Genomic DNA, 24,113 nt, shown 5'->3' with positions numbered 1-24,113 from the left:
TGAAGAAACTATCTACAATACTTAACAAAAAAACTAAAAATACCTTTAAATAAAAAAAAGTCACTGGATCTGAAACTTTAACTCTGCTTCCTTTCCTCAAATGCTGCCAGACCTACTGAATTTCTCCAACAATTTCATGTTTTTTATCATCACTAAGTTGCAAGCTTTTTCATATCTACAAAGTCTGAAATTATGCTCCCTATACCCAACTCCAGGGCAATAATATATATCCTGTCCCCATCCCTTGTCTTAGGGATTCCTATAGCCTCAACTGATTTGACTTTTTTCCCCCAAAGTAAATGTTATAAGAGTCCATGGTATTGGAGATAACATATTAGCATGGAGAGAGGATTGTTAACTAACACAGGACAGAGGTTGGGATAAAAGTAACATTTTCAGGATGGCAACTCATAACTAGCAGTGTGCCACGGGACTCAGAGACAGGTTCTCGGATTCTCCTCTGAATCCATGTTTACTAGGTTATTAATCCTCAAAATATATTTTAAATATGTTTTATATTAAATGTATATTTAAAATTTAGTATTGACAAAGTTTGGGTTTCATTCTTGAATCTTCAAGGATTTGGAGTGGTCTTAAAATAGCTGCTGTTGTGGTGTTCCTTTCCAAGTTGCATAACTTGCTGGTAAAGAATTCTTTTAGTGAACTGGTAAGAAAACACCTCTTGTTTGCATTCTCCTGACCAAGCATAGTTGTCAGCTCAGCAATATTTGAAACTTTTCAGTTGAGGCTCCAAAATCAACAGCTGTTTACATGTGGAACCATGTGATGTTGGATTTGTCTGCAAGGACCGAAGGTTAAGATGTAATAATGTAAACTCAAAATCAGGTGATGTTTGTGAGTTTAAAGGAGAAAAATAAGGGGATATATTGCTAAATATTCAAATGAACAAGTTTGTGGCTTTTTTTTTTAAAATGCAATGCCAGTTCTTTTAGTAAGAAACAATAACTATAGTTGGAAGAACCAATTCACTTGACAACTGAGTGTACTGTGGTGGTCTCTTCAGTCAGACCTTTCAATAAATCATTTGGATTTAAAAACATATTTCAATGCCTTTCAGCATGAGAAAAAGGCAGCTACATTCTGTCTCATTGTTTTTGACTGTAAATTTCTTTCTTACCTTACGTTAACAGCTCTGGACATGATAGTTGGCGAACCTGAAGGGGATCCAGTGTTGGTCCTTATCAGTTAATGAAAATGTCAGAACCAGAATTTGCTCTGCCCAAGTTATTTTTACTCATGACGTCTCTCATTATTCACTCAACTTACTTCAGTCATGAATTCCAAAGTCTTTATGTATAAACTAAACACAACAAATGTAAGTAAGTTCTAGCACTTCACTTACTTCCCTTTTGGCATTCTTCCTCATTCACTAGGCATAATACTGAAAAGCGAAGAGAATATTTTCTCAATGGTGTGATACTAGGGGACTATGAAGGAACAAAGGAATTTAGGTGCTAGTGTACAGAAATAACTGGAAACTAATGCAAGGATACAAAAGGCGATGAAAAAGGCTAAAAGAATACTAGGTTTAATTTCCTGCAAGATTGCAATAAAAGTAAAGTGATACTTCAATTACACAGACCTTTGATCAGTCCCCATCCAGAGAACTGTGTTAAGTTTTGGATACAGAGCCTTAAGAAGTATATTGCCCTTAAAATTCATTCATCAGAATATCAGGGCTTAAAAGAATTAAACTATGGGGATAACTTACTAAATGTGATTTGTATTCCATTAAGTTTAGAAAGTTGATGGTGGCATTTAATTGAGGCGTTGAACATGTTAAAGCAGCTTGATTGGGTAGATACAGAGAAACTATTTCCTCTGGTGGGAGAATCCTTCTTAAGACATTAAAGACTATACTATCTGTGACGATCATCTACAGTCTTCCATTTCTAACTGGTACTTTGCACCAGGTCAACAAGAAATTCAAACTTTAGTGTTAAATTTCTCACCTTGGCAGTTCAATAACACACCAGAAGTGAGGGTTGGGCAGACAAGCAGAGCCGAGAGAAACAGTATGAGCATGCTAGCAAAACCAAGTACAAGAGTGAAACTTTGAGACAAATAGAGAAAGATAGGGAGAAAGACTCACACAAGGTCTTGGCTTGGTACACAAGTATTTTTTGCATTCCAATAAAGTAGCTATAAATACAGTTTTTTTCAAAAAGTCTGCTTCTGTATATTGTCAACGGATTCACAATGAGGCACAAATGTCTTATTCAATTCCAGTCAGCATTCAATCCAAGCACCACTTTTATTGTGTCTTAATGTGACAGTTCAAGGATGGCAAAAGGGATAAATATGCAGCATACATGAAGCACTGTTGTTAGTAACTCAATATTAAATAAATACGTCTGGTAGATGCAAGAATTACCAGGGCCGGGGGTGGTGGTGGGGAGATTGTGGTAAGGTTGCTTATCAGTTTATAAACTGACAAATACACTCAGGTTATGGTGTGGCAACATATATTCCAATAAACCAGTATACAGTGGAAACAAAAATCATAGTTTGCTTTATCAAACTTTCTAATTTACTGTTGGACAGATAAAAGCATACTCTGATTCACAGAGATGAAGTCTGTTCATGAAGTTGTCATTGACAACCTCTGAACCCAAAGTAGTAGGAATGTAAAATCCCAAAATAGAACCACAGCCTTGATTCACGTCGGAGTCAATTCACCCAATTACAACCCAATGGTACTCCAATGCCACCTACCATAGACAATTTAAACATTTGCTAAATTTGTTCATGAATGCGTTGTGAGAACAGTGTTCTACGCATATGCGCACCAATCAGAAAAGAACACACAGAATGTAATATGCAGAAAATATATCATAAAAAATTGAGATATTCCAGCTTTATAATATAGAAGAAATAATTTAAAAGGTTACATCATTGAAGCATATCAATTATGAAATAGTATAAACAACACAAATAGAACTTTAAGATAAATCAGTGGAGTTAAAAAAATGAAAACTCATCAAAAATAAATCAAAGAGCGACACCTATTTGGAATAATTTGCAAAGCATAACAGCAGAAAGAAACACATGAAGCAATTTATAAAATATAAAGAATGGCAAGGAAATAGCATTCTGATAACAAAGGGGGTAGGGGGTGGATTCTGGTGGGTTGAATCTCCTTTTACCATCCTTAATGTTTTTCTTGTGTACTTAAAATTGGTTTCAGAATGCAGATGTTAGGGAGATAATCCTCATAATAAGGAAAGATTATGACGAGCATTGGGATCTGATAGATCAATTGATGCATTAGCAATTGATGCATTAGCAATTGATCCATTAACTGTAAGGTTGTACTTACTGTTTTGAATTCTTTTATGAGCTAAAATTTTAATTTTGCTTTGTTCTGTTGGCTTGTGAATACCATGCCTTCAAATCTACTCTAGGATTTGAACTATATAATCTAGGTTGACACTTCCAACAGTGTTCTACTCTTAGAGCTGCCAATTTCCATACATGATGATAAATTAAGATCTCCTCTGTTGGTGAGCTTGATGTACAACAGGATCAGAGAATTCTTTAGTGTCTGGTCCCCAACATGGATAGAACTAATAAAAAAAATTGTCGTTGTTGTTTATTGAGATTCATTACTTGTAAATTGCTTTAGCCTATAGTGTCTGCACTTGAAATAGTAAAATGCCTGAGCACTTGATGGATACAAGTTTTTTTTTTCTCTATCAAGATCTTATAACTGTGTGATGTGGGCGCTCTTACCTCATTCCTTCTGTTGATTTGTTCTCATAGTTGCGGTACAGTTGTGGTGTGCCAAGCATTGCCTCAGTAAAGACAGCGAAGAAGCCAAGTGTTTCCACGAAGAGTGAAGAATCAATAAGGAGGTAGGTTATGTATGCAGCAACAACAGTGAAAGCCAAGACACATTGTATGTAATCAATAAATCTGCTCCACAGCCAGAAGTACTGCAAGTCAAAGTCTAAAAACAGAAACAAATTATTAAAGTATCTAAGCAAATGATTTGAATTTTACCAGTTACACTAATTTATTTTAAATTTATGACCAAATAACAAATTTGCCACAAGCCAATTTTTAAAAGACAAATACAAGCATCAACATTTCAAATGTGCACCTCCCTTTATTTTTCCAGTTTACCTGAATGCTGCCATCTCTGTTTCTGTGGCAAGTGTTTCCCTACTCATAGTTCTTCATCCTGTCCTCTTACTGACTATATGAAGATCACCAAACATGGTAACAATTTTGTTAGCTTTTCTAAAGTGAGTCCAGACAGAAATCTATCTTCTAACCAAACTTCGACATATGAAGTATTCTCTCAGCACTGAATTTGCACCCTTGGCAACAACTTGCAGTTTAATGGCATTTTTAACATTGAACCAAAATCATTCACAGAAGCACAATCTAACAATAATTGATGCTCAGCCAAAGGAAGTGGTATTAAAGCAGCTGCCGTAAATCCTGAATCATGGGACAGGCTCTCCTAAAAAGATAGAATGATGAAAAGGCAGAGAAAAATTTAGAATAAACACCTGATGTCAACGCTATGAATAATGGTGCAAAGCTGAAGGATCCATGAGATGTCAGTTTTGGAAGAATTTAAGGAAAGTTTTACAGCTGGAGGAGGTTACAGCAAAGGGAAAACGTGGTGGGATTTGAACAAGGCCATTAATATTTTAAAATTTGACACCTTTTAGAGACTGAGAACTAATGCAGTTCAGAAAACACTGGTTAATATGGCAGTTCAGCCTGGTGTACAATTGAACACAGGTGGTGCATTTTTAGGATATGCTTATCCAGCCAAACAAAAAACTGACAGCTTTGGAAGTGGAGAGCTTGTTTAACTGGGCAGGAGAGTGTAGCAAGGTGACACTGCCATCTCACCTGGATGAAATCTGTGTGAGAAAGCTCAACAATGTCCTTCCTGTCCAGTCGATAATTGAGGCCCTCAAGAGCAATTAATATGATTAGTATTTAAGGGCTTCAACTGTCGCTACTGGTTATTCAACGTGCAGGAGGCAGGATTAACCATGTGAGGACACTGACAAGCAAACCCTGGTGGCCAGGTAGGGAGGCTTCCACATTCAATGACTGATCAAGGCACCCACAAGGAGTCTGCTGAGAGTCATGCTACACCTTTCTCCAAAAATCCCCTTCCAGTGTCCACCAATTACCTGTGTCCAGGAATTCACTGATAATTCCGAGTGAACCCTGAAGCATATTACTAGAACATAGCCAATAGTCCCAGTGCAGTTCTTTGTACACGAGACATGAATCCTCTGAGGGGCTGACAGACCTGAAGGGGCAGGAGTTACTCTCTATTGATGAAAGTCCTGAAGTAAATGCTTCCCCACTGTGCAGCATTTACGGCCTTCATGCCTCAAGTTCTAGAGATCAAGTTGACAGGATGCCAGTGTCTGGCCTTCTGCCATGCTCAATAAATTCTGCCCCAAATTTCCCACTTAGGATGCTTTAGATTTTGGTAGGATAGTCTCTTCAATTACATTTATTAACCACGAGTGCTTCATCCTTCTCAGAAGGTCCTTTTTTGATCAGAATTTTTTTTTTTTGCTGATAATGAAATATCTGCTCAAATGTCAGCAATATCTCATCCGCTCACTTCCCTCGTGGTCTATTTTCCCCAACTCACTTGAGGCACCTTTTGGCGACACCCAAATTTTTGTGCTCCTCTATTCTTGGGGAGTTCTGCTTAAGAAAATATTTTGATTTATCTTTCTCAGACCTCACTTACTATACGATGACTACAACTGATTTGTCCACTCAATTTGTTTGTTTTCCAACCTCCTGTTTAAACCAAAATACAAACTTCAGTGTCATCTTCACACTCAGATATACACGTCTCTCATCCTTTGTTCCTGACATGTGTATATATATAGTGAAAAGCTGAAGTCCCAGGAGAGGCCTTGAACACTTTTTAAGTGCACTCCAATTGGGTGCACTTTCATTAATGTTAAAAGTCTCATTTGAAATCTTATTAAATATTTAGAAACATCCATAGGCACTCTTCCATTTGCCATTTCTCAAACAAAATCAACTGGGTTAGTCAGGCTGGACCTATTACTCACCCCGACCCCATACCTGTCCAAGTGCTCAGTCAATCATTTGGAAACATTAGTTGTGGGTAGCACTAGAAGCAATGTTATACTGACAGCTTATAGTTACTTGGTTTCTTCTTCCTTCAATAATAATGTCATCTGTAATTTTCTAATCCACAGGCACAAATTCCTGAATCTAGAGGGGAAAACATTATGACTAACACATTTGCTATTTCCTGCAATTTGTGGAGTTTTGTCAAATTAAAGCACAATTATTTTTTTCAACCAGTATATTTTACTTAAATTAAATCAAAGTTCTTCTATTTCATATGTAGGTTACCTTCTATGAGTATTTTATCCTCCTTCGCTACTGTGAAAAATGGATCCAAAGCACTTATTTCACAAGCTTACGATTTCCTCAATTATACTCTCACCCATATCTAACTTAATGGGCCCATATTTCCATTTACCACTTTGTTAACTTCTATGTTTCTTGCAAGCATTTTTCATATTCACTTTGTATTTCATTAATTTCTTGACACCCCAGTAATATATTCTGATGTGTTATTCACTTAGATTGCTGGATTTCCCCATTGCCTTCTATTTATCATATCCTTTAGCTTGATGCTTAATGCAGGCTGTTCTGCACCATTATAGTCTTGGACTTCCAGTAGTTGTAACAAAAAAGACACAATTTAAGAAGTTGATCCAGTCACTAGCGTTGATAACTTTTTTTTATCTGGCATGCTTTTACCTGAAGCTTCTCCATCAGTCAGAAGTATTCACAATTAAGTTAATAGAGGATGAACAATGGCAGGTTAGGAGTGCATTGCAATAGCCTAATTTGTAGATCAAGGCTTGGAGAAAGGTTTCAGTAATTGGTGTATTGAATCATGGATGGAGGCAGAAAATGAAAGATGGTAATTGTGATGAAGTGAATCCCACATGAAAACAGTTTGGCGTTAAATGGGTGTCAAGGTTGTAAACAATTGGGGTGAACATGAAATAGCAAGCAGGAAGGAGATGAAATAGTTAGATTACATATAATTGAGAGAGCTTGCCAGTTGGATACAGAATTGGTTTGACAGTAGGAGGCAAAGGGTGGTGGTGCAGAGTTGGTTTTCTTACTGGAGGTCTGTGACCAGCAGAGTGATCCACAGTGTGATTAGTGCTCGTTCCACTTTTGTTTGTCACTTATATAAGAAGATTTAGGTGATAGTTTAGGAGGCATGGTTAGTAAGTTTGTGGACGACACTAACTTTGGTGGTATTGTTGACAGTGAAGAAGGTTTTCTAAGGTTACAAAGGGGTCTTGATCAATGAGGCCAATGGGCTGAGGAGTGGCAGATGAAGTTCAATTTTGATAAATGCGAGGTATTGCATTTTGGTAAAACAAATAAAAGCACGACTTATCGTTAATGTAGGGCTCTGGGTAGTGTTGTCAAACAGAGACACCAAGGGGTTTGGGTACATAGTTCTTTGAAAGGTGCACCACAGGTAGACAAGGTGGTTAAGAAAGCACCTAATACACTTGCCTTCACTACTCAGACCATTGAGTATTGGAGTTGAGATGTCATGTCGAGGTTATACAGGACGTTAGTGAGACTACTTTTGGAATGCTGCATAGAAGTTCTGGTCGCCCTGCTATAGGAAGATTATTATTAAATAGGAGATGGTTCAGAAAAGATTTTCTAGCATGTTGCTAGGACTGGAGGTTTTGAGTTATAAAGACAGGCTGATAGGCGATTGAGGGGTGACCTTATCTAGGTTAATAAAATCATGAGGGGCATGGATAAGGTGATTAGCAAAGGTCTTTTCCATAGGCCAGGGGAGTTCAAAATTAGGGGGCATATTTTTAAGGAGAGAGGAGAAAGATTTAAAAGGAACCAGAGAGGCAACTTGTTCAGAGGGTAGTTCATATGTGGAATGAACCAGATGAAGTAGTAGATGCAGGTACAGTTACATTTAAAAGATATTTGGATAGGCACATAAATAGAAAGGTGTAGAGGGATATGGGCCAAATGCAGGCAAGTGGGATTAGTTTAGATTGGCAAATTTGGTTGGCATGGACAAGTTTGACCAAAGGGTCTGTTTCCATGATGAATGACACTATTAACAGCATGAGTTGTGGACGGAACCAAAGACGATGCCTTTTGACTTTTCAAATGCTTAACTAAGAATTTGCAATTTATCAAGAACCAGATGTCAGACAAGGGCAGAATTTGAACTGTGGTATGCCATTCCTGATGGCAGAACAAATATTTGGTCCCAGTTCCAAGCTCTTGCTGTTTGGCATTTCCTATGTGACTACAATCAAAGTTACATGTGTTGGCTACATATACAGGTGGCATATAATCACAAAGTGAGATTGCTGTGCAGGGGTGAAATCTGCTGACAATACGGCAAGTACGGGTGGGCTATGAAAAAGCCTCCTGGATAATCGGGGAGACTGTCCATGACTGCCACAATTTTCCTGCCCAATTCCATCACCATTAACAAACTATCTATGAAGAGCACAAAACTGGCATAGGGTTCTTCAAATGTAAATTTTACTTGTAAATATTTCATGACATTGGTTACACCTTATTCATCCATACATCATTATTTATTGATATTAGCATAGTTAGAGGTAAAAGCACTTGTATGACTAATGGTTGCCAAACACTCATGGTTACAGGGAGTTAGGGACACTCCTTTATTGTTTTCTCCGAAATATTTGGTGCTTGCTTCATTCTTTTTATTGAATGTTCATTTAAATTTCCAGTGCTATACTCGCCGTTTAATAGGACGTGGCTAAACCGCCAGGCTAAGCTGGCCCTCTATTCCATGTATTGAAAAAAACATGATCTCAGGTTACATTTTGTAAATGTAAGTGAAACATGTAGGGCCCTGTAAGGATTCTGCCAGGCAACAGCTTGAAATCAATCTATATGTGGACAGTACAGATGTGGGAGTGTAACCCTGACCAGGGATGAAAACTCAGGAGGTAAGCAGGCAGGCAAGTGGAAGATGTTATTTCAAGCAGAAACTGATTAGTGCACGGAGAGGGCCAAAGGATCTTCCCTGAATCTGGCTTTGATGTGAAAACACAATTGTTTTCTTAATCTCCAGCTCAAACTAGAAGAGAGATCGATGGCCCATTCCACCTTGTACAGAAAAAGCGGTATTTTATATACTTCTGTATTACAATAATCACATACAACATGGTTACAATTCTTTCCTCCTAATCCATACACCCTATCAATGATGGCCATCCCTATGGACAATCCCACGTTCCCATGTTCTCGTGGTTTTTAACAGACATTATAATCTCTAGTCTTCAGATCTTTTTATGCATCCTATTCATTCACATTGCAAAGTTAATGGACACAGGCCCTCAGACTTGCCTCAGGCCAGTTTATCTCTAAGGACAGCTTGAATCCTGCAATATTCACTGTATTCCATTCAATTACTGCCCTTATATTTCCCACTATCCTAATTATATATGTGAAAATACAAATGACAGTTAATTTTTTTAACTAATTGTTATAAGATTTGTAATATTTTTTGTTATGAAGCGAGTTATAACATTTAAAGTTAGATAAAGCCATTTCTACTCTTAGTACTTTGTGATTAATGGGCTGTGAACAATCTATTTTGTTCAGGGCAGAGTGAAGACATTTTCTAAAGCTTATTAACTTTCACATATAGGCATAAATGTTTCGGTTATATGTAACTATATTGCAGAGTAATTAATTTCAAAGGAACAATTATTCACTAAAAAGTAACTTTAACTGTTGTTCTGGTAGACTATTAGGGAGTTAATAGGCTGCATCCTGCACTTGAGTGTTCTTTCATTTACTGGGACAATTATTCTTTCATTTAATGTGGCTGGAGTTGTGCATTTATCGGACGTTAGGTCTCCTTATCAGAACTGTTTCAAATGGGAACATGTTGGGTCATTTTTACTGTGGCTTACTCAATGGCATCATTACATTTTACTGTGTATGAGCAGGCAATATTGCTTAGTTTCTGTCTGCTATTTTGTTTTAAGTCTTGCTGTTTGATTCTACTTTCCACTTATCGATCATTTTGTGTTAACAGACATGTGCCACTCTACTCTGGCCAGGTACAAGCCACCCCTACATTGCACTTTAGGACTATAATTTTTCCTGAATCTTGACTCGTTGTTCCCACTGGCCCCAGCATAACAGACACTTCCCATTTTAGTCCTCCATGCTTCCAACCCTATCTGCTGTTAATTTGAGGATTCATTGTAATATTTAATCAGTATTTAAAATAGTGCTTTACTTTTACAAATTTTCCTGGGAGCCTGTTACACTTTATCTGAATTAGAACCTCCGAAAATACCCCTTTCAGTTGGAAAATTCAGAGTGTTCTTGATTCAAAGGAATTGCTCATCAGAAGTTTCAATTCCCAGGCTGACTCCTATGGAGTCTGCAGTAGCAGGGATGCAGTGAGGTCCCATTCATTTTGACTACAGACATTCAATAGACAGGAGGGTTCCCTCCCAGTTGGGGAATACTTCAGTGGTCCAGGACATTCAGCCTCGGACCTTCGGGTGACCATCCTCCAAGGTGGACTTCGGGACAGGAAGCAGCGAAAAGTGGCCGAGCAGAGGCTGATAGCTAAGTCCGGTACCCACAGGGAGGGCCTCAACCGGGACCTTGGGTTCATGTCACATTACAGGTAACCATTGCACTACACACACACACACGCACCCCCTCACAGACTTAAGACACTCTGCACTCACTACATGCACACATACACTTTCTCACACTCAACCCCCAACCCAGACAGACAGAGACACACACACAGACAAAGACCCACATGTGCACACATATTTTGTGGGGTGAATTTGTACTTGCAGGGTTACATTGTACTTTGCTCAAAAACCGCATGAATTTATGTAAAACTCCGTTATCTCACTTTTTAGATTAGAATCAATCTAAACACCATGGCATAGACAGAGAACACAGGGGGCCAACACATTCAACATATTGTCTAGCTATCACCATTGTTAACAGCTAACCTGAGAATGTAACTTTTTAAAAAAAAGGTTTTGTGATTTACACATGAAAGAAGTGAAACTATCACTGTATTCTAACAGATGAAAGGCTTAACAGACAATCAATTTTTCAATGTATAATTTCAGTTACATCACACTGTAAATTTTTGCTATAAATTGTGTGTTAGGATTGAGCCCTCCACTACCACCTGATGAAGGAGCGTCGCTCCGAAAGCTAGTGTGCTTTCAACTAAACCTGTTGGACTATAACCTGGTGTTGTGATTTTTAATTTTGACTACTAGTTAACAAATCCTCTATTCATGCTAAATTACCTCAACAGCATGAGCTCATCTTGTACACTAATCCTTCACATGACACTTACTGAATACCTCTGGATCTACATCCACTGGTTCCACTTTATCCACCACACCTGTTATATCCGCAAAAGAATTTTAATAAAATTGTCAAACATAAGTCCCTTTTACAGAACCATGCAGACTCTCCCTGAATGTACTCCCTAAAGGTTCAACTAGGACCACCTTAACAACAGATTCTAGAAGTCTTCCAGTGATAGTGTTAACTGACATATATAGTCAATACGCTGGGATAATTCTAGAATCTAGGGAATTTTGAAGAATACAACAAATACATCCATTACGCTACAATGCCAGGCAAGGAAGCATGCAAAGTTGATGCGGGTTCTAAAATGGCAAGCTCTTAACTTACTTGAACGATGCCAGCCTGTATCATAATTAAGAGCAAAGAGGTTGGTAAAGTTACACATTTCCAGGATAGGCCCATAGATTCGTACTCTCATGCACAAAACCAGCCCATACAAATAGCATCTTTTTTAGGAAGATGCTGTTCTTGAAAACAGAAACCAAATATTAATCATTTTTCTATAAACAAGGGTATGGGTAACTGTAGGCACGCTTTCTGATGTAAGCCAGAGCAGGAAGGACACTCTGCATCCCTTTCATTAATATTGCAAGCACTCACACAGATATATTTCTACTTGTAGATGTAGACAATGAATTAACTGAACATTCTCTGCTTAGTGATGCATCACTGAGAACAGACATTTGGCAAATTCTACCAGAGATTCTTTTTTTCTAGCTTTGAAAACTGAAGCAGCACAAAAGTTCAAATGTACAAGTCAACTTTTGTATCCACAATAATACTAATTCAATGGCACAGATTGAAAGCAGCTACCCTTGCAGCAAATAGCACAGCTGTGCATCGGTCACCTTGCTGACCTACAGTCACTTCTGCTAATCATCAGGTAGCTGGTTCCAGGTCATGAAGATTTGGCTGACTTTATTATAGCCACTTGATCTTCTTGTCATGTCTTTTATCATCTTAAATCATTGAAAGAGTGCAAAAGCATAGTAATTTGTCTGAAGAATTATCCTGTATTGCAGAACCCTTGGAAAATGTTTCTGTACACAGCTTTTGTCAAATTTGTTAGTAGTGATTTTGCTGCTTATCTTAATATTTTAAAAATTATGTAGAGATCCAATTCATGAAACACAACAATTCAGGATACTCATACCCTCAACAGCTGCAAACGAAAGATGTATAAATTTGCAAAACAAGAATTTAAACATTTGTAAAATAAATAATTAAAATACATCTAACATTTGCGAAATATAAAACTACATACTAAACGAAGTGTTGCTTGTCTATTGCATCTGTGAGATTTTAAACAGTTCTCATTTAATGCCTGGCCTTTATCAGCTGGAACACCATTTGGAGGGATTTACACAAATCACAACAAAAGTGACTACGAGCTCCCTGCTTTAACATGTTTAATTAGACTGACAATAAAATCAAGTGGGAGTGAATTAGGACAATGGCACTGCTGAGAATTTTTTTTCCCTCCCCTGAATAAATTGTTATTTTTTGCATTTTCAGTGGTGATCAGGTGGAACCACCAGCCATCCAGTTTCACATAGAACCTAACAGTTTTAAGAAAAAACTTATAATCCATGGGACCTTCTCTATATGCATGTGCATTCATCTTCTACATATTTCACTATTTAGCAGCTCAAACTTAATTTTGGGTACACAAGCAAGAGGCTGGAAGAACACAGCAAGCCAGGCAGCATCAGAAGACAGAAAAGTCAACATTTTGGGTGTGACCTGAAACCTTAACTTCTCCACCTCCTGATGTTGCTTGGCTTGCTGTGTTCTTCCAATCTCCTGCTGGTCTACCTTGAATTCCAACATCTGCAGTTTTTTTGTCTCAAACTTAATTTTGACCTCCAATAGTTCTAGATAATTCAATGTTGTAGTAAGAAACACTTCTCGTCTGTGCCGAGTTAGATAATATAAACCATAGTTAAAGTTGTCCTTAATATTCCTCAGCTGGGGAATAAACTAGGTTTCAGGCTCTGTATTATTATTTAGTATTGTGCAAATCTATGTACTGACAGGACAGAACTGAGTGTGATACCTTGGTTAAAAAGGCAGTTGGTTGTGATGTTGATAAAAATAATAAATTTAGGCAAGAAAATCATCTCTCAGTTCTGCAGTTAACAAGTTATCATGTTTTACATTGTTGCTTTAAGGCTTTATTTTAGAGTTGAAGGTGGGAAAGATACAGCTGCTCCTGACCAATAAAATTTTATTATGTATGTTTAATGTGTATGCTCATTCACGTTGTACTAATTCAATCTGTAAACTGCATTTTACAGCTCAGTTTCAGATCCATTTATAAGATGAAACAGTCTGTCAGAAGTACTAAAAAGAACTGAAGGTTAGATTAATAGATACAAATGGATATTCCAACAATATGAAGTATTTAATAATTCTTTACTTAGGCAATGTTGAGGGTTGGTGTTCCTCAGTACTAGTTACCTCGGGGCAAATCAATATTGCAGTTGGTCCTCTGACATCCTTTGACCCCTTATTTGTTTATGCACAGGAGCCAACTCCGGCTTCAACTGTGGATAATGAACATTTCACTGATGCCCTTAACCAAGATGGTGAGTTGTTTTATTTCCTTACTTTCATTTGAGACCTTGGGAGGCCACACAATGCTTGAAAAATAGATGCTGCACAGGTCAATTTAAATCTCACTGTCTTTACTGTATAATTGATTTTTTTTTAAATTAGCAGAATCCCACAAGTTGTTTATCTTTAAACCACCTTACAGTTTTGCTAGTACTTGGAAGGGCAGATTTCAATGAAAGGTGTTTCTAGGCTGGTGATTCAAAAATCAGGGCATATAATCTGAGGATATGTGGCAGGCTATTCAAGACTGAGAATAAGGAGGAATTAGTGGAATTCTCTACCCCACATGGCTGTGAAAGCTCAATCATTGAGCTTTCTGGACAGTAATGTCATCAAGGAACAGAAACACAGTATGTACAAGCGGCATCGAGGCAGATGATCAGCCATGGTCTAACTGAATAGTGGAGCAGGCTTAACAGGATAAATGGCCTACTCCTGTTCCTAGAGTAGTTGGAGTTACTGTCAAGTCCACTTAGCCATTTGCCACTGATTTGGTGGTTTGGGAAATTAAATGGTAAAAGTTAAGCAGCTGGCAATGACTGAAATTTCCTATTTAAAAAAACTAATATTATGAACAAAATATTTGAAACTTCTCAAATTGTTCAACTTACTACTAGTACAAGTTCAACTTCTCCATACTCAACATCAAGTCAAAGGATGGTATTCACATCAAAGCGTGGTTTAGGTGCAAGCTGAGTTATTACCATGTACAGAATTATAAAAATCATTTTAAAGTTAAAACTTGAAATAGAATTAAAATGGTTAGCAATTCCTTAGAGCAATACTGGATCCATATTTTGATAAAATAGGCCAAGTCATGAAAAATCAAACGTTTAGATACAATATCTACAATGAAAATGCATTCATGTCCATATCATATGCTTGCATAAAGATAAGAGTCCTACAATTCTACCAATGATTATCAAATACTGACTCCTACAGGATCAAGACTGCATTACATAATTTTTCATCTGTATTAAATAATGGACTCCATAGAAAAGTACAGCACAGAACAGGCCCTCCGGTCCAAGATGTTGTGCCGAGGATTAATCCTAAACTAAAATAAAATAACCTAACCAACGCACCCCTCAATTCACTGCTGTCCATGTGCATGTCCAGCAATCGTTTGAATGTCCCTACTAACTCTGCTTCCATCACCACTGCTGGCAACGCATGCATGTATTCACAACTCTGTGTAAAGAACCTACCTCTGATGTCTCCTCTATACCTTCCTCCTAACACCTTAAAACTATGACCCCTCCTGCCAGTCAATCCTGCCCTGGGGAAAAGTCTCTGGATATCAACTCTATCCATGCCTCTCATTACCTTATACACCTCAATCAGGTTACCTCTCTTCCTCCTTCTCTCCAAAGAGAAAAGTCTGAGCTTAGTCAACCTCTCTTTGTAAGACAAGCCCTCCAGTCCAGGCAGCATCCTGGTAAACCTTCTTTGCACCCTCTCCAAAGCCTCCACACTTACCTATAATAGGGCCACCAGAACTGGATACAATATTCCAAGTGTGGTCTCACCAGGGTTTTATATAGCTGCAACAAAACTTTGCGGCTCTTAAACTCAATCCACCTGTTAATGAAAGCCAAAACACCATATGCTTTCTTAACAACCCTATCCACTTGGGTGGCAACTTTGAGGGATCTAAGTACTTGAATCCCAAGATCCTGCTGTTCCAATACATTGTCAAGAAACCTATCTTTAATCCCATATTCAGCATTCAAGTTTGACCTTCCAAAATGCATTCACTTTGCATTTATCCAGGTTGAACTCCTTCTGCCATTTCTCAGCCCAGCTCTGCATCCTGTCAATGTTGCACTACAGCCTGCAACAGACACCGATACTTGATACGTTTTTACAATTCTCATTCAGTAATTTTTTGATAATCAAAATTTCAGTTAAATGACTTTTTGTGCCATAAAACATAAAATCTGCATATATGATGGACAAGTTGACTGCACAGCTTAATATTAACTCTTCCTACAAGTCCCTACTACCTGACAATTGTTTTTACACACTTAACACCTTGCAGTTTGAGAAAAATATTTGCGTGCTTTTTGATAGTCTGAATCTCACAGCATGAAATAATCATGCAATTCAGCATGCTAATAGAATATTCCAATTAAGTTAAAAATTTGCTTTATCCACTTCAATTGTCTTCAAAGTTCAAGTTTATAAATTTTACAGAAGATGCCTTGTTAAATGAAAGATTACCTAAAACCTCATTTAATTCCATTTCACATATTTGATCACAAAATCTATATTAATACTCCATTGCAGTATTGCGGGAATGCAGCAATGTCAAAGGTGCCCATATTGGATGATTTATTTAACGGAGGCCCTTCTACCCTCTTGGGTGGACCTAAAAGATCACATGACAATATTTCAAAGAACAGCAGAACCAATATTTATCCATCAACCAAAATATCTCAGAGTTGTTTATGAGAGTTTCTGGTGCATAAACTGGCTGTCATATTTCCTATCTTGAAAAGTTACCACTACTTAATTGCTTTTGGGACATTGGAGATCATAGAAGATATTATATAAATGTAAGCATTTCTTTCTTATTAAAAAAACAAACTTCACCTCTCTCCCCAAAATGCAATTAATGTAAAGCATTGTGTCAGAGCTGCTGGAAACATAGAAATTCGAAGCAGGGTAAACAACTAGTCAAACACGAATGGTTTAACATCCAATAGGTATCTTACGAGTTGCATCCAATTTGCAATTCAAGCAAAATATTTCAAGCTTCTTTTCTCAGAAAATTAAACAGGTTGAAAAAAGAATCAAAATCTCCTCTGACACCATGTACTCCATATTTAATCCATTTTGCACAATCTAAAGCAAACATGTTTTTACGAGGAACCCAATGTTTGCTATAGACCACAGGGGCATACAGTAATGCAGCACGGAAACAGACCCTTCAGTCCAAGCAGTCCATGCTGAACATAATTCCAAACTAAACTGTCCCACCTGCTTGCTCTTAGCCCATACCCATCCAAACATTTCTTATTTATGTTCTTATCCAAATGTCTTTTAAACCCACATCCACCATATCCTCAAAGTTCATCTCACACGCAAACCACTGTGTGAAAAAAAATTGCCCCATGCCTTTTATAAATTTCTCCCCTCTCACCCTAAAAATGTGCCCCTTAGTCTTGAAATCCCCTATCCTAGGGAAGAAAAACCACCTACCATTCACCTTATCTATACTCCACATGATTTTATAAACCTCTATAAGGTCACCTCTCAACTTCCTATGCTCCAGTGAAAAAAAAAAGAGTCTTAGTCTATCCAACTTTTCTTTAAAACTCGTGAACCATTCCATACTTGGCAACATCCTGGTAAATCTGTTCTGTTATGAAGAAGTGGGTGTACTGTACCTTTAAGAAAGCTAGCAGAACTACCTGACAGCACTAAATGTTCTGAACAAGATATAATGTAAACTTTTGGTCCAGCAGCTAGTGTAGCTGGTTGCCTGGAGACAAAAACAAATTTGAATTAGGCCAATCAGTTTAAATTATACCCCAAAACAAACCAAACTCCAATCAAGCTTAAATTTAGTATATTGACAATACTTAAAGCCAATGACATAATCAGATGCTTTGCCGGTATAAGATCAGTAAAAATTGAACAGTTGACGGAGAACTGTCAGAAGACCAACAAATGTAGGCTGCTGGTCAGAACTCAGAGGTACCTATCTAGAGAAGGAGCTTGCACAGAGAAAAACATTAACACCGACCTTAAGAACAAATCCACAAAGGAAGATGGATTGTGATAGTGACTACAATTTGGTTATGTTTACTTTAGCGATGGAAAGTAATAGGTATATACTGTAGGGCAAGAGTTTTAGATGGGGGAAGGCAAATATTAATCAATTAGGCAAGAGTTAGGATGCATTGGATGGGGAAGGAAACTGCAGAGGATGGGCACAATTGAAATGTGGAGTTTATTCAAGAAACAACTACTGCGTGTCCTTGATAAATATGTAACTGTCAGGTAGGGAGGAAGTGGTCAAGCGAGGGAGCCGTGGTTTACTAAAGACATTGAATTGCTTGTCAAGAGGAAGAAGGCAGCTTATGTTAGAATGAGACTTTCTAACGTAAGGCTCAGTTAGAGCACTTGAGAGTTACAAGTTAGCCAGGAAAGACCTAAATGAGAGAGCTAAGAGCCAGGAGGGGACATTGAAGTCTTTGGCAGATAGGATCAAGGAAAATTGTAAAGCTTTCTATAGGTATATCAGAAATAAAAGAATGACTGAGTAGAGTAAGATTAGAGCCGAAGGATACTGCAGGTTACAGAGGGACATAGATAAGTTGCACAGCTGGGCTGAGGGTGGCAAATGGAATTTAATGCGGAGAAGTGTGAGGTGATTCACTTTGGAAGGAGCAACAGGAATAAAGAGTACTGGGCTAATAGTGTAGATGTGCAGGGAGAGCTGGGTGTCCAGGTACATAGATCCCTGAAAGTTGCCACCCAGGTTAATAGGGCTGTTAAGGCAGCATATGGTGTGTTCGTTTTTATTGGTAGAGAGATTGAGTTTCGGAGCCACAAGGTCATGTTGCAGCTGTACAAAACTCTGGTGTGGCTGCACTTCGAGTATTGCATCCAGTTCTGATCACCGCATTATAGGAAGGATGTGGAAGGGGTTCAGAGGAGATTTACTGGGATATTGCCTGGTGTGGAAGGAAGGTCTGAGAAAAGGCTGAGGGACTTGAGGCTGCTTTCATTAGAGAGAAGGTTGAGAGGTGACTTAATTGAGACATATAAGATAAGAGGGTTAGGTAGGGTGGACAGTGAGGGCTTTTTTCCTTTGAAGGCAACCACACAGGGACATAGATTTAAATTGAGGTTGACAGATATAGGATAGATATCAGAGGTAGTTTCTTTACTCAGAGTAGTAGAGGCGTGGAACGGCTTGCCTGCAATAGCAGTAGACTCATTCAACTTTAAGGGCATTTAAATGGTCATTGGATAAACATATAGATGAAAATGGAATAGTATGGGTTAGATAGGCTTCAGATTGGTTTCACAGGTCAGCGCTACATCGAGGGCCGAAGGGTCTGTACTGCACTGTGTTCGAAGATCTCCAGAATTTCCTCTTCTGCAATATGAACTGTTTTTAAAACATAATTTTGTTTTTTATTTCCCAGAGTTCTCTAACTCTATTTCTTTCTCCACAGTAAAAACTGACATGAAATATTAATATTTCTTCCCATCTTCGACACAAAACTGATCTCTTTGATCTTTAAGAGGCCCTACCTTCTCTCTAGTTACCCGCTTACTCTTAATGTAGTTGCAGAATCACTTTAGATTATTCTTAACCTTATCTACAATGCTATCTCACTTTGCCTCTTTGCTTTCCCGATTTCCTTCTTAAGGATGGTCCTACACTACAAGATGCAAATCTTGTCCTGGGAAGTATGGAGTCAACCTGCCTGGTAACTGTTTACTTAACATTAACTGGTACATTCTCAATAACAATTCTACCAGAGTTCACTGGCAAAACAATCAAGACGTCCCTCTCATACAACATAAATGTGTCTTTCCCCGAAATCAGTTTTCTTGCAAATTGTTCTGAGGAGCGCATAACAAAAAGCTTTGACAATGTGAGTTTTTCCAGCAATATTCAAGTTTGAACTAGCTTAAAATAATGCTTAAAGAAAGGAATGCTAAATTAGCATATAAATCTAGAGATGCTGGGCCTCTCATTTCTACATTTTAGCAGCAAAAAGAAGGTTAAAACAAATAAAAACTTCACAACGACCATAGAACAGAGCAATTAAGTAAACACAAAGGTGAATAGAAAAATAGAAATAAACTTTCACTCTATCTATATTAGTACTAACAGTGGTAAATTTCTCTGTGGGCTTACAAAAACAAAGGAGCTCTCTACATAAACTGTAAAAGGATTAGGTATCTTCTATTTCATACCAGCTTGTTTCAAGTACAAATTTTCAAATTGGGGGAATTTTATTGCAGTCATTAGAGAATCCAATTGGTTGACAATGTCATTACATTTCTGTATTTGTTGACTTACCAGCATGTTGTTTCTGTCACTGTACACAAATGAAAAGTAGTGTAACAGCAGCAATGTTTTCTTTTGAGTAGTCAAAAGGGATAACAAAGTTGCATTCATATTTGCAAGGTTTGCGTATGGTGGTTTGAAAGCTGGTTACATCTGAGAAAACGGGCTTGATGTTAAAGACTCAGAGTTAATCCATTCAAAAACAAAAAAAAATTCACTATTGCAGTGCCCTGCCTAGGATTTCTACACTCTATGTTTTAAATAAGCAGTATTTCATACTATATCGCACAACTGTATTCAACCTGCAAATCTTCAATAAGTCAATGTAAAATTTGCAAAACTTCACTTCATTAAAACTAGATCACTAGAACAATTAGGTTTTCCCATAGCAATATTCCTGAAGCTTACAAGGAAAACATAAATCTGATTCAGCGCCACCAATGCAACAGGATCAACAAATTCTGTTCTCCACTGTAACCCTATTTTGTCAAAAAGCTTTCAAGGTTATAGAGGGGTTGTCACAAAATAAGTCATGCTACTGGCTTACTGCCAATTTGTCACATTCTCACTAACAAATGAGCTCCTGCAGGAGACAAGTGAGGACACAGATTTTAGTTGAACTACATACTTAAAATATCCCAAGATACAATACAAAAAGCGCCAAGATTAAATTGTATTAACAATGCTAAATTATTGAATAATAATAATATCACAGCTGAAAATGTGTTGCTGGAAAAGTGCAGCAGGTCAGGCAGCATCCAAGGAGCAGGAGAATTGACGTTTCAGGCATGAGCCACATGCCCGAAACGTCGATTCTCCTGCTCCTTGGATACTGCCTGACCTGCTGCGCTTTTCCAGCAACACATTTTCAGCTCTGATCTCCAGCATCTGCAGTCCTTACTTTCTCCTAGTAATAATATCAGCCAAGACAAATAAATGTCACGTGTTTTAAAATATCATATTCAAATATTATCTTTTCCAGAACAATCTGAGAACCCTTGAATACATCAAAAGTGCACACTATTTTGCATCTCAACTGAATTTTGTTAATTCTTCTTAAATGTCTGTGATCTATCAGAATGACAAGGTATTGGACAAATACATACTCCTTAAAATTACATTTTTTAAAAAAAAGTATAAATTACACTGTTTATTATCAACATTTAAAATATATAATTCAATTACTTTGCTAGCTCAATCAACATGTTCCAAACTGGTTAACAACTTCGTGAAAACAAGGTAATGCTTTATACCATTTTCAAACTTTAAAAATAGCACGAGTGCAAATCTGTCAAGTCTGCAAATTTTAAAAAGTTACTCTTTATCAATTTGCAGACTTGACATAGAAGTCATCTGATTGCAAATTACTTTCTATTCTATCAGATGACTTCTATGTCAAGTCTGCAAATTTTAAAAAGTTACTCTTTATCAATTTGCAGACTTGACATAGAAGTCATCTGATAGAATAGAAAGTAATTTGCAATCATTTCATGAAATCACATGCTAAGCTATGCTATTGTGGGTCGACAAAGGCCGTTTGATACCTACATCTTCAAATTCTACTTAAATTGAAAACTGTCACTTGTTTACAATAGACAGCTTTGTGAATAATATTTTAAGTTGCTTTCCTTGTAGCCAGGACAGCAAATGTGAATAAAATCTCTCAAAATAAATAACCACAACTGCCAGAATATCATGTATCCTTGGCCTAAAACACATTCAAAACAGAGACTAAATTGAATGTGATATAATACAAAATTTAATGGCATCTTCAACACTTACCTGTCTTGGCTGAGTTTGCATAGGCACGTAAAACTCAATTTTAAAAAAAATCACTATAATTAAGACTTTGGAATGCGCAAACCCATCACATTGAGCAGAGGAAGAAAGAATCAAATTATGTATTGACATGTTCAGTATTCCATTACCAACATGTTCAAAGCCTTGAATGTTCATAATGGCCTAACCACCCTCATTTTATTTCAATTTGCACAGATACTCCTGTCTAATGCAAAGAGGCTGAGCACACCAAGTCTTCGCTACTCAAAAACATTCATGCAAAATGAAAATTGGAAAAAAAATGCAGACTCAAATGGGATAAATCTTGAGACATGTACATGCTACATGGGTGTATACATACCCAGAAAGAACTTCCTAGGAGTTTTGACTTCTTCATCTTTATTGTCTGTTAACACAGACCAAAAGCCAGAAAGAAAAGACAAGAGGCAAAATTGATTTTGATTCAGCCCAGTATTTTTAAGGAATCACCGTATACCGATACTTTTGCTGAAACAGCAGAGGTGTTAGTAAAGCATATACATCCAAGACTAGAAATACATATTACCCCTCTCTACATCTAGAAGAAATTTTAGTAGTACAACCTTTCAATGATATGGCTGTGACTGTTGTCGATTTTCAGACGAGACAAGAGTACAACAGTTTAAAATAAGCACACAACACGTAGTAGTAATAAAAAAAAGGGACATTTTGTTGTAAAAATTACACTTCAATCTCTTAACTTTAAATGCTTTAGTAACAGCATGAACCAGCACTGGACCAGGAACATTAAACTGAAAATATAGTTGAGGAACTGCAACAGTCTGAATTCAGACAGTTGGCAAGTTGACCAAGTTAAGATGCGTTTTATATTTGCTTCATTTTCTCATCTTTCAGAAAATATCCATGGTTTGCCCACATCCTTCCAATCTTTAGCTGCTAGTTACAGCACAATGTACTCTGAGTCAAAATTATCCGACCTCCACCTGCCCTCCAGGCGTTCCTGACCATAATGTGGTAGAGTCATCCAAAGACAACCTACATCAAGCTAACTGGCAGCAGAGCTCCAAGAAGTCACATAGAGAATTAGTACCATGAAGCTAGACAGGTGCAAAGAACAGAAGTCCGTAATGGCCCTTGATCCTGACTACTATCTGGCCATCAGGCTTGAAAGTGATATTCCCAAAGGTGAGAAAACATAAGTAAATTCATTATCTAGGCACAAATGAGATATTCTTGATTGTGAACTACCAAAGGACACATTATTAAGAGAAGCATATTGCAGATTAAGTAGATCAATGAATTATTATAAGGGGTAAAATGTCATTCCCAAATTCAGACATCTTTACCCTCCCTTATTGGATTGCACCTTTTTTTCTTTAATTGCTGACATTTGTGTGAAGATAAATCTCACTTGATACACATCCTTTCAAAAAGGAAGCTTATCTAATAGGAGTCAAATCTAACTTAAAACAAGATTATTTTAAAGTCTCTGAACTGAGACTAGTAAATAACTACACTGTTCAACATCTAGCTCCTCTGTTCCAATGTTTCTTTAATTTCTGCCCTCTTATAAGAATTATATTTTCCACATAAATGAATGCAATTTGAGGAACTAAATTTAAATCTGCAGAACCTCACATTTGCAATCTTTAATATTCTGAACAAAAATATACTTGGGTTTTGGATCAAAGCATGCTCTGGGAATATTATTCAGTTAGATACAATGCAAGCAATACTGACTTAAAGGGCAGAATGACTTATCTTTAATCCAGAATCATTGTTACAAGTCAAATTTTATCAATACCCAATATTTAATGTTGCACTCTTCAAATAGGAAAGGATAAAGTCGCAGGGGACACACCAGAGTCTAATGATGATTTACATTAATCTATGATATAAATCTTTTTTTAAATTACAGGATACAATTTTGTACATTTCTCTATGAACACTACCCTGGAGTTAATTTACTGGTTGAAACTACATGTTTTGTTCTTAATTTAAAGCTTTGCAGAAGCTAATGCCCTTAAGTCAGTGTTGCCAGATTTGCAGCATTTAAAACAACACACAAACATGTCTTTTGTTTGGCATAAATAGTCAGCATCTGCTACCTTCTCCCCATCACAACTGCTATTATCTGAATGGAATATTTAATTTTAGGAATGCTGAAAATGTTGGGATGATGTTTGGCACATACCAAGGTAGGGCTGAATTT

The 24,113-nt window shown here is 37.3% G+C and overlaps 1 protein-coding gene across 5 annotated transcripts in view; it reads right to left on the bottom strand.

Annotated features, from left to right (window-relative positions):
• Positions 1 to 24,113, bottom strand: part of slc66a2 (solute carrier family 66 member 2) — a 53,773-nt gene that overhangs the window by 8,772 nt on the left and 20,888 nt on the right. For 4 of the 5 annotated variants that reach the window (XM_072570835.1, XM_072570832.1, XM_072570834.1 and 1 more), the window contains 2 exons: positions 22,263 to 22,307; positions 3,754 to 3,970 (listed from right to left, as the gene is read on the bottom strand). In XM_072570835.1, the coding sequence (XP_072426936.1) occupies positions 3,754 to 3,970; positions 22,263 to 22,307 (262 nt within the window). The remainder of the gene's footprint in view (positions 1 to 3,753; positions 3,971 to 22,262; positions 22,308 to 24,113) is intronic. The other variant, XM_072570836.1, reaches the window with a different exon arrangement.

Source organism: Chiloscyllium punctatum, chromosome 5 (assembly GCF_047496795.1).
Source record: "Chiloscyllium punctatum isolate Juve2018m chromosome 5, sChiPun1.3, whole genome shotgun sequence".
NCBI lineage: Eukaryota > Metazoa > Chordata > Chondrichthyes > Orectolobiformes > Hemiscylliidae > Chiloscyllium > Chiloscyllium punctatum.
The sequence above is the reverse complement of the archived record's forward strand: the minus strand, read 5'-3'. Positions and strand labels throughout refer to the sequence as shown.